At 53.5% G+C, this 18,013-nt stretch overlaps 1 protein-coding gene across 3 annotated transcripts in view; it reads right to left on the bottom strand.

Moving 5' to 3' along the window:
- ssh (Protein phosphatase Slingshot) overlaps positions 1-18,013 on the bottom strand; it is a 296,033-nt gene that overhangs the window by 75,862 nt on the left and 202,158 nt on the right. For all 3 annotated transcript variants that reach the window (XM_089573131.1, XM_089573129.1, XM_089573130.1), the window contains exon 3: positions 9,954-10,048. In XM_089573131.1, coding sequence (XP_089429257.1) covers positions 9,954-10,048 — 95 coding nt within the window. The remainder of the gene's footprint in view (positions 1-9,953; positions 10,049-18,013) is intronic.

The raw sequence follows: 18,013 nt of genomic DNA, 5'->3' as shown, positions 1-18,013 counted from the left end.
CAACGGCAGCCAACTTGTTTTCGCCATATCCCCACGAACTGCCTTTTTTCTTTGCTCCCCCAAACAAGTCGGAGCGCCCTGCGGTCAAGAAACGCCCGTGGGAACCGCCCGTGCACAGACAGCCACGCCGCCAGTCAAGCCCCGTGGGAAAACGGCTCCACCGATAAGCACCGGCGAACGCTCAGTGGTTCCTACGTGCGCGCCCAAAATCGGGCACAGCAGGGGCCATGCTACCGTGCATTGCAGGGAGCTACCTCGCATGCAAGCTGAGTTCCTGCCCATCATAGGGAAAAAACAAAAAAAAAACAGAAGAAAAAAAGAAAGCTGTTCACCGACTGAGAGGCTTCAGAAGCCTCGCATGCTGTGCCGGGCCACGCATATCTGACGCGGATCTATATGGGCTGCATACAGTGGCCTCTCGAACGTGTGTATACGACGCACTTAGCTAGGCCAGCAGCAGCCGTCGCCCGGTTTGATGCGCAGCAGGCGCAGCGTTGCCCCCGGGTGGCGTCCGGGCGGGCGCGCACCCGGGGCCCGCCGACCAGCGCCTTATAAAGCGGCTTCCTCGCGGGAGTCCCCCCCGGGGGAGAAGGGGAGGAGGGGGAGAGGGCGCACTATTTCGGTACGCGCGGCGGACGAGGAGGAGGAAGGCGCCCCTTTTCGGGGCACGGGACGACGACGCCACGCCGCGCGCTGCTTCGACGCCAAGCCCATCGGACCGAGGGGCTTCGTTCGCGGTCTGCTTCGCTTCCACAGCTAGAGGGAGACTATGCTGCGCAGAAAACAGCCGAGACGAAGTCCTCAGCGGGCGGAAGCGACCCCTATGGAGTCACAAGTCTGCTGCTGCAATCTGTGAAGTCATGGATGACGAATACGCGGCACTTTTCAAGGATTTAACACTATGAAGAAAGGCGCCGCGAGACGAGAACCCTCGACCGGTGTTTCGCAAACGTTTCAACCCTCGGGGGGGGAGGCCAGCTGTGCAATGGCGCTGTGTGTGTCAGTCTTTTTCAGTCCTCGTCTTTTTTTTGCACTATGTTTTTTTTTTTCCCCTGAAACAACAAGCCCAGGCATCTAGCCTTCTGTCTGAACCCTCTTCAGAATGCTTGTTCCCACACCAGTATATTGCGCCGGGTCTTAGTTCGCCTCATAAGGAGAACACAAAATGAAACGGTAATTCAGCTTGAAAAATAACGTTCCCACGCTCCTCCTTTCCATATTTCTGCTTCCCGTTAAATACTCTCAAGCGATCTTGCACATCCTTGTAAGCTCATAAACTGACATAATCCGATATGCCTGACGCACCGCTCGGAGCCCCAACGGACCGCCAATTAGACCGGCCCTCTTGCCGATAGCGGGAGGTTTCTAGATCGAGCACATTGCAAACATATTGTCGGGGTCTACTAGGAACACGTTTAGCGCAAGGAAAAGCGCACTCTCGCGCCAGTGCAACTATACGCTTCCTCTCAGACTTCGGAACAACGGCAGGACCACTGGTGGCCCGAAATGGAGAAACGCTAGTGTTAAATATCAGTATAAGTATGAGAAACAGGCCAACACCGAAACCTGGCTCTTCAGAACACAGCACGACGGACGTAACACTATTTTCTTTTTTTAAGCACTCCTGACAGTTGTTCCGCCGTTGTTGTGCGGAGACACCGCGATTGCTGACACGCAGTCCGAGGGTAAGAAAATTAAAAATAGAAACCTTCCACAGCATCAGACGCTGTTTGCCCGCATTAAAGGTGCACTGAAGAGGATTCTGAACATGTCTTTTTGCCGCGGGAACTCGATCCACACGTTCCTAGCATTCTTAGAAACAGTGACTTATTGCCCTGTGTGGCCGATTTCCCCAATTAAAACGAATTAACGTCCGGCTCCCGCCTTTCTTTTTGAATTCTGCCTCGTACGGTGGGCGGAGTCGACCAACGCGTGGAGCGCCTTTCACCCAGTCCCGTGGAGGCCTTGCTTTCGCTTTATTTTGTTTTTTAGGTTTCCATGAATAAATAGTTTCATTCGCAGATAATATAGCCGCAAAATAAGCCCGAAGAAATAAAAATACGCGCGGACTATTTGCTACTACGGACTACTGCGTATTACTCCGCCGATGGCAGAGCGGCAAGCCGCCACGGGACTGGGTGAAAGGCGCTCCACGCGTTGGTCGACTCCGCCCACCGTACGAGGCAGAATTCAAAAAAAAAAAGGCGGGAGCCGGACGTTAATTCGATTTAATTGGGGAAATCGGCCACACAGGGCAGTAAATCGCAGTTTCTAAGAAAGCTCGGAACGTGTAGATCGAGTTCCCGCGGTAAAAAGACAAGTTCAGATTCCTCTTCAGTGCACCTTTAAGACTTCGCGTGGCGAGGGAACAAATGCGCAAGTTCCGCACATGTCAGGATTTAGTTATCAGATATTCAGATACGACGTAAAAAAAAATTTCTGAGCAGGATACAAATATAAAACCGTTTTTGTAGCCAGCGACGCTCCCAGCAGAGTAGCGGGAAGAAGACCCGATGATGAAATGCGCGGCATCGATGCATCTCTCTCTCGAAATGCTGAAGCAAAGGCCCAAGTGAACGCCAGGTGAGACCGGGAGGGACATCATCCGAGAGTTCACAAGTGCGGCAGCCATTCCCTCCTTCCCCACACCCTTGTGCTCGGCGCTCACGTGCAAGGGCCGAAGGCGGCGGGCCAGCTTACGTCGTCGTGCCGGCGTCCCGGAGGCGGCGGCAGCGGTGGCCGGGGGGTTGCCGGCCAGCGGGACGGGCGACCGCGCGGTGCGCCACCGGGCGCCGTGCGCGTCCCTGCGCAGCACGCACGAGGACCAGGCCAGCTCGTACTGGGAGCAGGACGCGGCCGCGCCGAGGTCGCCGTGCGACTGCTGGGGCCGGACCCCCCAGCCCCCCCGGGCCATCGTCGTCGCCACCACTTGGAGTCGCATCGGTGCACCACGGTGGCCATGTCGATGGCCCTGGCTGCTGCCCCTCTTCACTGTTCTTTCACTGTTGTCCTGCAGGCTGTTTGCGATTGGCCAGTGTCGTGTGTGCCCGTCTTATCGTATCGCCCGTCACTGCATACCTTTGCAGCCCAATTATTTCCAGAGTGCTGTTTTTGCTTTTGCTGACTTGTTTTCCGATGGACGCACCCACGATGGTGGCTTCGTTAGGGTCTGGTGGGATCATGAAAAAAAGATAGCTGAAAACTTGCTTTCGAGTTAACAAAAAAGTGGTTCAGCAGAAAACATTAGCGCATTATTAGAACACGCCGAGGCTGATGTTGTTGCTGTTCGCCTCATAGACGCACAGGCGAGCCCGCACTCAGTTCTTCATCGTTTTTTCTTTACTTTCACTTCGATGTATGACCACATGCACTCGGCTTCGATGGGCTCCATGCTCCACTCCACTCCTTTCCCTGTACATGAGTGCGTTTGTATCCACTATGCACCTTGGCCAATCCCCCGCCGTGGGTATGAGTCATTGATTAAGCCGAAGACATCATCATCATCATCCATACTCTCGAGGGCACAAAAACCTCTCTCGTCCCGTCAAGCTGCCTCCTCGATGCCTTCTGGCGGGCAAATATGTCATACACGAGGCCATACTGTTCGGAACAAACGATTTCCCTGGTCACTCGCATACTGGGTGCGCTGTGTCAGACATGGGTGCACGTCTTCGTCTTCTAAAACAGCAAACCATCAACGCCGCAGCTGCAAGAGATGAATTCTCCACCTTCGTGCATCCTACAGGGAAGACTTCTCAGACGTTTTCAAACAGGCAATGCAGGCCATGACGTTAGAAAAGTATCGCGTCGCCTTCAAGGTCCAAGTGAAAACGCATCTTTTCCCGCACTGTTATGGATAGTTTCTAACGAGCCTGCCCTCCCCTCGTACCAGTTATCGTATTTTGTAATAACAAAACTGCCAAACAACAACTTTGCAACATATTAACGCCAGGCTCAAAAGTCACAGTGCTTCACGTTTCCCGATCTTTTTGGAAAGAATGTGCCGCGTGTACCACACCGCGCTAACCACTTCACGCGAGAAACCAGCAGTCTAAACGAGCACATAAGGCAAAAAACCACGAGGTTACGTGCGAAGCACAAAACACCAGCACAGATATCCCACATCTCCATGGCCACTCTACAGGTATGAATATTCTTCATAAGTTACGTACGGCTCCTGGCGACTTTGATAACACATCAGGTCTCACAACAACGGAGATCCCCCTTGCACTATTTAGCTGTAAACATTTTATGAATGTAATTAACATCGCCATTACGAAATAAAAAAAAAAGCGAACTGCGCTTCGTCTCCACGCACTCGCGCTCGTGCCACGCGATAGTCGCCCAGAGCGCGCGCTCCCGGTCCGGGCACACCAGAAGAAGCGAGCCATGGACGGTCGAAACACGCCCGGCAGATTTCCGCCGCTTCACAACCAGGGCGACGCCGCGCAGCCAAGGCCCCCATCGTCGCAACGGGAGTACCAGCCTCCCTCGGAGTACTCCCTGTCAACGGAGGAACGCCTTGCGATCGGCCGACCGCCGGAGCCCGACCCGGCCGAAGAATTCAGCGAGGGCCAATGGCTCAAGCTGGACTCGGCCGAGCTCCTGCGGCGGCGGCGGGAGGAAGCCACGATGCGACCCTCGGACGCGGTCCGACGGCCACCGGCGCCCTCCTGGCCGCACGAGCAAAGCTCCACGCTGGAGTACCTCGCCTCGTCGAAGAGCAGCAACACCGAGGACAAGACAAGCACGCGGTCAGCGGCCGACCCTTCGCCGCCCAAGAAACGCAGCGCGGTGCCGATCCCCCCGACAGAGCATCGCTCGTCGCTGCAGAGCTTGGGCGTCGCGGACCAGCGGCCGCCGGGCACCCTGCAGCACGGCACCGAAGACACGGACCTGCCCTACTGGTCCTTCGCGAAGCTCGGCCAACTGCTCGACGAGGGAGCCCCGGAGCTGCAGCAAGATCGAGTGGCCGCGGTGCTGCGGGTCTACGACACGGAGACCACCCGTGAGCGGAGCAGTTCTGGCACCAGCGGCACCGCCGTCGGCGACACCGCCGGAGAAGCCACCGTCACGAAGGAAACCGCCGGCGATCAAAGCGTCGACGAGGGCGCTCAGCCTGACGACGGCAGGCCACGAACAGTGGTTGCCAGACGACTGCCCTGGAAGAAGCCCTTAGCCGAACGTCTGCAGGCAGAGCCCGACTCCAAACAACCGATCGCATTATCAGCGGTGGATGGGCTCTGGCCGAAACCACCAACAGCCCAACAACAGGCCCCTTCGACAAATCCTCCCGAAGCCGAACCTCCAGCAACAGAACCTTCAGCGGCAGCATCTTTTGAAGTCAAACTTACTGCGGCAGGGCCTCCGCTGGCGGAAGAACCAGCTACGGTCACCATGGCTGGCAGGACTGCTGATGCTTCAAGTGGAGCTCAGGAAGTCACTGGCCGACCGAAAATAACCGCGGGACTAGTAGGTACGAACGCTTTATCCACTAATTCGCAGCCCTTAGACAAGGCGCAATCTCGCGAACAGTGCGGCACAGCCTTTCCTACACGACTAAAAAGAGAGCAACCGAGGCCCAAGGAACAGCCAGGCGAAAACGCAACCGCGAGAGATAAAGAGAACGCAGTTACGAAGAACGAAGGCCAGCCGCACGCGCTTTACATCAACGAGCCGGAGTGGCACCACCACGTCGCTGCTATGATGCAGAGGATACCAATGAGACTGCTGCTCCTGGATCTGGTACTCGCCTTCCTGTTCGTCATATTTTCGCATATGAGGCTCCTTAGCTTGCAAGGCTACGCGACGTCGACAAACGCCACGGCCGAGACCCCGGCTTTCGCATACCAGCGGCCCGTGTGCCGAGACCCCGCGTGCAGCTCTGCAGGGCTCAACCTCTTCTACACGCTGAACCGATCCGCGGACGCCTGTCGCAGCATCTTCGACATGGTGTGCCGGCCGTGGGTGCGCGAGCCGCCGTCCAAGTACCACAAGATACTCGTAGGAAGCGAGCGGCTCGTCACGGCCGATGTCCTCCGCGAAATCGGCAGGTTCCTGGAAAGTCAGCTGAAGCAGGCGTGGCCCTCAACGAGTCAGGGAAAACTGGCGCTACTCTACGCGAGCTGCCGAGATCAAGAAGGTCGCGACCGCGCGGGGCTGGCGTACTTCCGAGGTCTCCTTCGACGTTACCAGATTGATCGGTGGCCGTTTGCCGAGGGCTACTCGGCCTTAGGGCGACCGCAAAGAGCGCTGGAGCTCTTCACGCGCGATACGGGAGCGGAGCCCTACTTCAGCCTGCGGTTGCGCAGATCGGGAGGCGCGCTCACCCTCACCGTGGGCTGCCCGCTCCTAGGTCTGCCTCCGCTGAGCTTCATCGAGAAGACGGAAGACGTCGACCGGTACGCCAACTACATTGGTGCTGTGCTAAAGGAAGTCTCGGGTTCCCTCCAAAACCGTAGCGACGTGCCGGCCAGCGTCGTCGACTTCGAAACGAGCCTCGCGAGAGTGCACGTGGCGACCTGTAAAGAGGACGCAAGATACGAACGAAAGACGCTTAAGGACCTTGTTGACGCTGACTGGAACTGGGAGCGGTTCCTAGAAGAGGTGACTCAAGGAGTCGCCAAGACGGACTACCTCCACTCGGCGTCCTGGGAGTACGTCTCCAACGTAACTGGCGTCATCGTCGGCGACAGCGTCCAGGCCGCTAACTACTTCGGCTGGAAAGTCGTGAGCCGTCTCGCTCCCTACACGACGACGGCCATGGAGAACGCGTACAAGCAATTTCTGGAGGCGACCGGCCTGGAAACGCACCAGCCGTCCAGGCACTGCCTCACGCAAGTCAACCGAGTGCTACCGTTCGCCATGAGCCGGGTGTACGCCCTCAAGAGCCCCGAGACGTCGACCAACTACGAGGCTTACAGAGTGGCCTACCACGTCGCCAGGAGCCTCGACGTCTACATCATCAAGGACCGCCAGCGGCTGCCTCCCGAAGTGGACGGCATGTACCGCAGGCTGCGCTCCACGATGGAGATGACCATGGGCTACCCCGACTGGGCAGCGGACGAAGCCCTCGTGGACGTGTACTACGAGCCCTTGAGGATCGGCAACTCGTACCTCGAGTCTCACATGAGCGCCGCCACGCTCACCTACCATCGCAGCTTCGAAGCGGCGCGGAGCATGTGGGGTCGCGAGCGACTCATGTTCCCCGAGGACCCCGAACGCTGGACGCTCGACCCCGCCTGGCGATCCATCTACGACCTCCAGGACAACCGCTTCTACATACTGCCGGCCAATCTTCAGCCTCCTTACTACGTCGAAGGAACGGCGCCGTCCCTCAACTACGGGGGCCTCGGTTTCCTGCTGGCCACGGCCGTGCTGACCGAGCTGTTCTCGAAACGCGTGGAGCAGGCGACGGCGTCCGCAGGCAGCCAATTTCTGCAGCGGACGCTACGACTGCTGCGCGCTCGACTCGTCGAGCCTGCGGCGCGACCGGGAGACCCCGATGGCAGCGAGACCGACGCCGCGGCAGCGAGGATAGCCTACCTGTCGTACCACATGCACGGCGACTTCGGCGACGACCGGGCGGTGCAAGGAATCGAGACCCTGGCGCCGGACCAGCTCTTCTTCGTCGGCGTGGCCCGCACGCTGTGCACATTGGCGCGAAGCCGCCACTACGCCCGCGTCGTGGGCAAGCGAGTGCTGGTCGACGCGCTCAGGGCGATAGACTCGGTGCTGCTGCCCCTTCCGGAGTACCGCGATGCGTTCAACTGCACCGGTCTCCATTAATGCGCGGCGATGACTTACCGATAAACGCCGCACACTGAGTGCATATGACTGGTTATACAGAAACAATCAGTGGACAATTCGCTAAATCACAACTGCAAGAACAGCCACTCTTCGCCTGTACAATATTACTGCGCCCTTCGACGAGACGTGCTCGACGCGTCACGTCAACATGGTGCTTACTTTCAATACACAAGTACATACCAGAGTGCCCTACCTACCGAGACGACTCGTATGCTATTCAGATGCGTGTAAATAATTACTCGATGTTCTCCTTCTCACATGTGCACGAACCTCGCCATCCATACTTGAGTCAAGGCTGCCGCTCAAGGTGGCCCAAACCATCAAGATGGCCCCTTTTGGGCCTCACGTTGGAACGTGTGTCCGAGAAGATTCTAGCGAGGCCTCGCTAGGCTATCCATAAAGTCGTTACTCAGGCCAGCGCTACAAGTGCTTTTTAGCGTTTGCAGCGTCACTAGACTGCTTATGCCCAACGTATGTTCAGTACGTGATAAAAACCCTCAAGCAGAAATGAGCCAATAATCCCACCGCGCGAAGTTGTGCAGTGAGAAGTGCAATACGCGAAACCCAGAGGAGTCTCCTTTCCTTGCGCCATAATATTACAACGTTAAGCGAACGCAAAGGCTCGTATATTGTTTGACGGAAGGGGAGGAAAGGGATCGCGCAACGTGAGCCTGCAACCTGTTTCTCTCCCTTTCTTCCACTTTCCCACTTCACAATTTAGCCTCATGTCATCCCCCCTCTCTCAAACGCACATCTTTCATCCGCAGTTGATCTCTTGTCTACTCGAGCTATTTGACTTTCCGCTCTGCACGGTCTCCCAACCACTATGCGCCCCCACTTCACCCGGAAAGCTGTTTCCTCTGTTCGACAGGTAAGCGATGTGGCGCAGCCCGTTTGCGGGCAAAGTACCACTGGGAGCTCGCACTGCAATTATTTCAGTTCAACAACTCACTTCCTTATTCAAACGTTGGAAGCACGTCCGACAACCTTGCAACGAGAATTTCTCACACACTCTAAGCTTCCGGTGTCGTCAGAATTATTTCGCATTATGCTTTAATCCTTTCCTATCAGCGTACGGTGCGCTAATGGACGTTTCGTTCTCCTTATCAAGCGCTCAACGCCTGCGATTAGTTTCATGGTTTCCTAGCGCTCCCCATGCGTTAATCCGTCACTGCTGAATCGATAACACGAAGTCTATTTGAAATCCCTAGCGCAAACATACACGGGACAAAAAAAAAATGCAGTCCACCTCATCGAGAGTAATAAATGTAAGCATGAAATGCATTGCAGGAAAGGCGTAGCGCTTTCTAGGGCGTCTCACAGATGGCGGTAGATGCAATTCGAGTCTTGAGAAGCCATCAGACGCTTTTTCTCCTTCTCTTTCACCCCATTTAGGTGTGTAGCGCCAAATAGTACTGCATCGAACTATGGGACCTTCGCTTCCGCCTCGCCGTCGCCTCGGCTTCGACACATGTTTCTCTCTCATCTCACGGCGCGGTTTTAGTGCCCCCCGGGAACAGAGATAGTTATATACTGCGCCTTTCATTTCGTTTCCGCAAGCGCAGCTGCAGTAGAGGTCATTCTAACAATTGGAGATGTAAACCGAATGAATATTAAAATATACACTAACAAAAAAACTCGCACACGCACGCCTGCATGCCCCACGCACCCACGCGTGATACACGCACACAAACACACATCCGCTGATACGACCACTGTACGGTGTCCGTTACACACCTGGTGGGTATGCACGGCTGCTTCTGTATTTCTCGTCACTATCTGCAAGTGCCGTTTGGCTCTCAGTCACGAAAAATCAGGTTTTAAGCCTGCAATACGGTTATCAGCCAAGAAGGCACGCAAATACAAAATGCTTAAAAGCGGAACTCCATTTCAACTAACAGGAAGTGCAGCGATTGGAACACGCTTTGTATCCCTGCCCATAGTACATCCAGACCTAAACTGAGTCCGATGTCGTCGTTTATAGCGCACCATATATACGAGGTGCCGCTACAACGATCGATAGGACGCTGAACACATGCACAGATAGGACAGCTGCTCTGAGGCAGCAGAGCTGACCGCGTACATTTCGTGCGTGGCCCACGCTCTAGCGCGAGAGGAGCGAAGAAGATGGAAGAGGCACTCACCGACGTTGTTGTTTGAGCAGCGGTACACGTGCATGGACTCATCGTGGGGAAGCACCAGCGCCGTACCCTTGACCGCAAAGTAGCACTCGCTGATGCTGCACACAGAGAGAGAAGAGGATGGAGAAAGAGAGAGAGTTAGGACTACACGGCGAACGCTTTGCAATACGTCCATTCTCCATCGCGACGTCAAATTAGAGAAACATGGGAAGGCATTGCCTTCGTTGCCTTGTTTAAATCGCATTCAGAACGACTGTGGACCTCATGAAAAAAAAGAACAAAAAGGGAATCGCATGCGGACAATGCGAGGCATGCCGCAGCACATCTATCCAACATAAAGGGCAGGTGGAACCAGCTCCGCCCGACAGTGCCCAAATGTACCGACACGGAGGCAGGAAAATAATAAAAAAACATTCTTATAGATGTATACTTTGAGCGATATCCCCACAGTGCAAGGCGCCACACGCATTGTACGAAATGCGCCTCTCAAGGTGACGCATCCGGTATTCTCATCGAGGAAGTTTCCGGAATCCTCACGTTTACGAAATTACCAGAAAACAGTGGGTTCCAGAAAAACTCAAGTCCATCCGAACACTGAACCTTCACGAAAGGCCCGAGAGCTGAAAAGATTTTCGACGCTCTCTTTGGTGGCAACAATGATCATAGCAGCGTTATTACCGAAAGAAAAAAAAACTATAGGCTACGTCGTACGCTATTCAGTCAGGCCTACGGCAGCGGAGATCACAGAAGGAGCAGCCAGATTTAATTCATTCATTCATTCATTCATTCATTCATTCATTCATTCATTCATTCATTCATTCATTCATTCATTCGGTTTGTTTTATTGGGATTTAACGTCCAAAAGCGACTCAGGCTATGATAGACGTCGTAGTGAAGGGCTCCGGAAATTTCGACCACCTTTAAATTCATTCATTCATTCATTCATTCATTCATTCACAGTGATCTGGGCTACTAACACCCATAGGCCTATAACAGTGGTGCACTCGGAGCAGTAAAAGAGAAAAGAACAATGAAAAGACTAGAAAAAAAGAGTAACAAAACAGCAATTCAAACGGTGAAGACGATGACAGTGATAACGAATGATAGTAACAGTTAACAGTAATAAGGTGTTAAGAGTCGCAGCGAACACAGCAGATCGTTCAACGTTATCGACGTTACATCAGGCGACATCGCTGGAGCAGGCATGAGAAGGAGCAGCGCTTACGCCCCCCGACACATTAGATTCCCCTTCTTCAGGACGACGCGGAGAAGCGTAAGCACCGCGTGCGTTGCTGCAACGCGAGGAAAACTGGTGCGCGCGGGCGTCGTCGGCGCTTTCCCCGAACCCGCAAAGGGCGCCGTCCGTCTTCCGACTCTTGATTGCCTCAGCGCGCAAGCTGAGCGCGCGTGCCGCATAAGATACGCGTAACGAATGCGGGCCGGAAGCGAGACTGCACCGACGCGGTGATGAATAGATGCAGCGAGCATGGCGCTAACAAACCTGACGGCCGTCGCCCGACGCTCGCGAGAAGGCGCCGCACCCGGCAGCGCTCGGCCCAAACGAGGCAGATGCGGCGGCACAGAGTGTGACTACAGTGCTTCAGCAGAAAAGGCCAAGAGTTTGAGGCTTGGGGATGAAGCATGGCGTATGAAAAGACGCCTACAAAATTTTCCAAGCTTCTCCTCCTTTTTAGATTTTTTTTTTGCGTTTCTCGCTCAGAGGCACCTGCATCCCGGCTTTCATTTTTTTTTTTTCGCACCAGCAACCATCTTGCGCGTGTCTTTCCACTCAAGACATGCTGTGCCTCTTTTCTCTTTTAATTGGCGTTTGGTTTAAAATTGCATTTCGGGTTTCCTTTCTTTACGCCCATGTTGACTTATTTTGATCCGTTTGAGCCGTGATAACTATTCTAGGGTAGGAATTCCCTCGCCCTTTCTTTTAACCTTTTTTTATCTTCTATTTTGCCTATCAGAGGGACCACAAAATGACGGTTTCATGCTTTATGGGGGTTTAAAGTCCCAAAGCGACTCAAGACTATGAGGGACGTCGTAGTTCTGAAGGGTTTTCAAATTTCGACCACCCGGTGTTCTTTAACGTGCACTGACATCGCACAACACACGGACCGCTAGAATTTCGCCTCCATCAAAATTCGACCGGCGCGGCCAGGATCGAACCCGCGTCTTTCGGATGAGCGGACCTCTAAAACGAGAAAAATGTGGGTAAGCTTCCGTATACGAAATGCGCACAGTAGAGAGCTCGACGACTGGAGTTCCCTGCGCGTGGCAGCGAGGGTACGAAAATAGAAAACAAAATTACCGCGGAATGAGCTCGTTAGGCCTAACTCTCCGCCGCTGCTGTCCAGCTGCAGCTCACAGCTACGTAACGAGCGGAATGCCGACCGCGTTTCGCGATTCACGTCCTCGGCCGCCGCCGTTGCAAGCTATTCGACAGCGTTCAAACAAACAGGCCCGCGTGTCGCAACGAAACGCACGGCAAAGTGTGCACAGTGCGCAGCTCGGTCAACATCGGCGAGAGTTTTTCTTGAAAAAGAAAAAACAACACTCGAAAGTGTTTCTTTTTCCTCCCCTCTTGTCTGCGCTAATTTCTGCGCGCAAACATTCCACTCCCCGCTCCAACGTCGTTTACGAGGCGCTTTTTGCCACATCCCCACGTGCACCCTGGATCACCAACACCGACAGCTGCGTCGTTCGGTCTCGGTTCGTCTTTACCCTCCCTCTGTTACACAACTGCTGCAACAGGCCCATGCAGTCCCCGGAGCAACGTGGTCATGTAGCAGCCACGTACCCTTTCAGCCACCTGGCAGCCAATGGCCCGTTTATTTGCGAGGAGGTGTGTTTAACCAGAGAGGAAAAAGGGGGGGTCTCTCCCTGGAGCGCAGCGCATACACGTCACTGGGCGCGCATCGACAGCGTCACCCAAGCGGCGCCTGTGCGCGGGAAGCGAACGACCTTTCCACCCGCGCACAGCGGCGGCGACGCCCGCCGTCGGAGGTGACGGCGCGTGACCGCCGACTGCATGCGCAATAGCGCCGCCTGCTCGCGGGAAGCAAAGATAAAAAGTCGATCTCGATCCGACAGTGTCGGTGGCCGCGTAAAGTCGGGCCGCCCAATTTACGCGGAACAAGTCTGCGCGGCCGAACGCAGCGAGCGTCAATTCCTGCTCTCGTGGGTGGCACTCTATAGGCCTAAATGCATGCAAGAAAGGGGAAGCGATGCTGTGTGTGGCTACTCAGACGCACCTGTTGCGTTGAATGGCTTTTGCAGCGCAGACATCGCGTAGTCCTATTAACACGAAGCCACGACCTGAAGCGACTCTGATAGTTGAACCGGCGGCGGAGGAGGTTGCTCTTCTACGGTTGCTCCGAAGTGAAGGCAGCACCGCTCGCGATGATGCGGTTCTTCCATGTAAGTGTGCGTATGGGTTGGCCAGCGTTGGCCCGCACAGCATCGTTGTGGAGTGGATCAAGTATATACAGCGTCTAGCCCAAACACGGTCGGTTGGTTGGTTGGTTTATGGGGATTAACGTCCCAAAGCGACTCAGGCTATGAGGGACGCCGTAGTGGAGGGCTCCGGATAATTTCGACCACCTGGGGGTTCTTTAACGTGCAGTGACGTCGCACAGTACTCCAAAAGAATTCTAGCCGCCGCGGCCGGGATCGAACCCGCGTCTTTCGGGTCAGCAGCCGAGCGCCGTAACCACAGAGTCACCGCGGCGGCCCAAACACGGTTGAACGTCCTTTCAATAAACACTGTTGTGCAGTGGCGATTCTTCGTGACGCTCCTGCAGAGCATCATTCAAAGTGGGAACACATCGGAAGCTTCGCACTCGGAGTAGAGGAATCGCCCAACGCGGCCTTCCACTATCTCCCAACATGGACCTCCCTTCTTCCTCTGCCGCTGAAAGTGATTCGCGTTTGTGTGGTTCATCGTTTCAAACCGCGGACATCCAGGTCTAGGAACGACGGTTCTACATCTACGCCGGCGTTCACCTAAAATCAGACGATGCGCAAGCGCAAAAACGGAGCTACAGTTAAGAAGTGCCATAAAATCAGTCGCGAAAACTCGTGCGACTGTAAGTACGAGGTGGCAAGAAAGCAGCGACAGGAAGAAAAAAACCAGGAAGGAAGTCGAGGACAACGTAGATATCCCTCTGATTTTAAACAAGCTACACGCACCCCATTCTAACTTTACCACCCTCACACGTCCTGGATGATCTTTTCGACTAACAATCATGCAGTTATGCACATTTTTTTCCATCACTTTTTGCATACGTTCTTTATGAAGCATTTAAAAAACAACCACCTGCCGCCGGTGGGATCCGAACCCACGACCTCCGAATTACGCGTCCGGTGCTCTACCTCTGAGCTACGGCGACGGCTGTCAGTTCTTCTGCTTTCGGGGGTATTTATGTTTACAAGTAACCTAACCTTCAGAGTGTTCATCAGCGCCACCCATGTTCATAAGCGGCGGACGTAGAACGTCCTGAGTTACCGCAGGTGTGACGTAGAACGTCATCGAACGGAGAGGGTGGAAGCTGCGTGAGAACCCTCTTATGCTTCCTAAGGCGTCAAGGCTGCCAGAATCGAGGCCCTCGCTAAGCAATTAAGCAAACAAGGGAAGGGGATGAGGGGCTCGTTATAAATATGACAGAAGCCAACAGCCACAGAAACCAAGGGGCACAGGGGATTTTTTTTTTCTTCAGTTATTTATTTTGTGGTGTTGATCAATTTAGAATATTACTGAATATGTTATCGTTTAAAGATAACTGATTAGAAAAGCAGAAGAAAAAAATTACCGACGATTACGTTACTTCCTAATGCGAAATTTGAGCGCAGCAAAGAAGCTGTTTCACCTTTTCGATAGATTGAGGCAAAGAAATCGAGCAACACATGTATGCGCTATCACAGAATTTTTTTTTATTTTTCACACGTATTCCTTTAACAAAGACTCCACTAACAGTTCTTGACAGTCATGAAGGAAGCTTTGTGGTCGGAGAAATAGACTGATATATGTTCGACTTGGTACACCAATGCTTGATTCTCAAAGACGAGATCTATACAAGTGCCTCGCGAGGTTGTCACAGCCGTGGGACGCGTTACGAGCGAGAGGAACGGGATGTTCTCCCGCATAAGTGTTAGGAAATTGCTGTTTGTCTTTATGTCAACATTAAAGTCCCCCACTACTAACATCGGTGTGGATCGATGGACGGTTAATGCGAGTTGCAGGAAGTGCACGACGTCTTTCGTGAGTGCGGTAGGGGCGAAGTAGGCAGCTACTACCAGCAAGCCGTTGGGCAACTTTGCGGCGCACAGTTCGCCAACTTCATGTGACGTGCCAAACATTTCGACTGGTATCGCAGAGAGACCTGTGCGCAAGTAGATAGCGACTCCCGCCGCTCTGTTGTGGTCTCTGCGAGCACCACAGCAGTATAGGAAATCTATGATTTCGAGAGGCTCTTCGGGATCCATCCAGGTTTCAGCAAAGCAAAGTACAGAGGAATGGCGCAGAATGTGATCGTGGTGTACGTCCTTGGCATGTGCGGCAAGGGAGCGTACTTTAAGAATGTGGTTGTGAATGATGAATCAAGTGCTGCCAGCGAATGGCGCGTCCATTGGCTGTCTGCGTGTGTTACTGATGTGTGGTTAACATGTTAAGCTTCGCCTGTAAGAGTGGAACGCGACAGCGTCTTGCAACGCTGCCAGGGAGTCCACAGAACGCCATCGCCAATTCGGCTGTACGCCTTGCTGGACGGTAAATTTATTTTTTGAGGAAAGGAAATGTATCTCTCTCGCATATCTGGGTGGACACCTGCACCTCGCCGTAAGGGAAAGGGGGAAGATGGGAGTGAACTAAGACGCCGTATTAGCTAGACGCGCCTTTGTTCATTCCAAACCATTCAGCTGGCATTACGGAGTGGCTAGCGTGCTCATATCGCACTCAGGAGACCCTGGTTCGATTCCCCAACTCGAGCAATTTCGTTCTCGGTTTTATTGATTTATGCGGTCTAACTAGAAAGGTTAATTAGGCTATTTCATATTTATATTATTGTATTTCTATCCATCGTGTTCTGTCATTAACCTGTCAATTGTTGGAACTGTCTAGGATGTTCGACACAACGTATATGAAACGAGCAACGTCTTACTGAGTGGGGAAGTGCGTGGTGGTGGAGGGAACGCGGCTTCGTACTTATGTTTTTTTCAGCAGCGTCTCCTTCCGCCGACGCTGTTGTCGCTGCGGCGCGCGTCTTTCTTTTCTTTTCTTCTGACCTCTTCATTCTCCTCTATATTAATTAGGCTAATTGATTAATTAAGCAATTAACTAAACTCAGCCCAACTTAGTTGCAGCATCACTATACGATCCCTTTGATTGGTTGCATGGTTACTAGCCAAAGTACAATTGGCCCCATTTGAAATTCGCGCACTGTGACGTCACGAGCATTTCGACCAATTGAAAAGCGTGACATTGGGGGCGGAGCTGGTTACGAGGCCGACGCCGACGCCGACGCGAAACCCAGGAACGGACGCCAAAGAGCTGCGCTCTAAAATTGCAGTGGCGTTGAGCAAGGCGGAAATTTGGGCGAGTTGGTAAGTGTTCCATGATTTTGTTCACAGCACAACAAGAACGGGATAAGAGTGACACGTTTGTGTCACTCTTTCCTCTCGTGTCCCGTTCTTCTTGCGCAGTGGTGTCGGTCCTGTGTTCTCATATGCGTCGTCGTCTGCTAACGAAATGGCCACGTTCAAGCAGTTCAAACCGTTTTACGAGGGAGACCACGAACATTGTGACAAATGTAGAATAATAAATCCTGACTTGCTTTCACTTACGCCGGTACTGAGGTTTTTGAGTTGACGAAGCGGACACCGTCGTATGCTTTAAACTGCAATTTCATAGCAAAAAAAAAAAAAGAAAATGACCAGGGACGCGGGGAAGAAGTCAGGGCAGGGGCGCGGACAGATGAGGATGGCGAGAAAGTGAGCACACACGCGTTCCTGTTTACGCACACGCCACCGGGGAAGGGGGGAAGGGGGAGGGGGTACTCGGTAAACCCCCTAGTTTACACCGAGGGAGAAACCGGTACGGGGAATGTCGCCACAAGGGGCGGCGCCGTCGTCGAGCCTGGCCGCCACTCGAGCGTGGCGGCGCTCAAGCAGGCACACCACGGCCACGGTATATATGCAGGCTTTACGAAACCTTGCACCCTTTCTCGTGTTGCGCGTACCCCGTCACCGCTCCCTTGTTGACTTTGCTCGCCCGGAAAACATCTTATATAACTCCGCCATTTTGTAACCCGAGGCACTGCTCACAGTACATTAAAATAAATGAATAAATAACCGGCACGACAGCCCTCCACGGAAGCCTGGATGACACGGGCGCTCTCTAATTTAAACAAGGCCGGAATTTTCGGGGAAAATCGAGGCGGGATAGCAAACAACGCGGAACGAGATAGAACAGATCAGCGAAACGGAACTATTGTGGCACGCGTTCAGCACGCCTGCCTACAAGCGTGGATGCTTCGAAGGGGGCAAAGATGTCACGACCCAAGCTGCCTGCAGCAATGGGGGGCGCGTGGATGTGCCAGCAATCCTGCGGCGTCCACGGCAGAGCGCCTTTTCGCCCTTTATACTGGACGAATTAAAAAAAAAAAAAGGTGACAAGTGAGAACTCGAGTGGCAAATTGGTTCCATACAACTCGTTCTGAAAGTGGTACACTCAAGAAAAGGCAGCCTCCCTCGCTTCCTACACTCTAAAAGGAAAGGAGCGAAAAGGGAATAAGATGTCCTCCAGCGCACTCTCAGTTATAGAAAGGAGTGCGCTGGAGGACAGCTTATTCCCTTTTCACTCCAATATAGGAGTATTAAGGCGAAAGCCTTTAATGGCTCATACTGTCGTCCGTTAGCAGAGAGGGTGTCATACGCGTTTAACTCGGGAACTAAAAAAGATAGAAGAAAACCAATGGTTGCTTCAGATAGAGGAGGAAAAAATGAACCTAGAAGACACGTTTGATGACTGTATATTAATTAATTAATTACAGGCAAGTGTC

This window comes from Amblyomma mixtum, chromosome 2 (assembly GCF_055824585.1).
Source record: "Amblyomma mixtum isolate Tamu chromosome 2, ASM5582458v1, whole genome shotgun sequence".
Taxonomy (NCBI): domain Eukaryota; kingdom Metazoa; phylum Arthropoda; class Arachnida; order Ixodida; family Ixodidae; genus Amblyomma; species Amblyomma mixtum.
The sequence above is the reverse complement of the archived record's forward strand: the minus strand, read 5'-3'. Positions and strand labels throughout refer to the sequence as shown.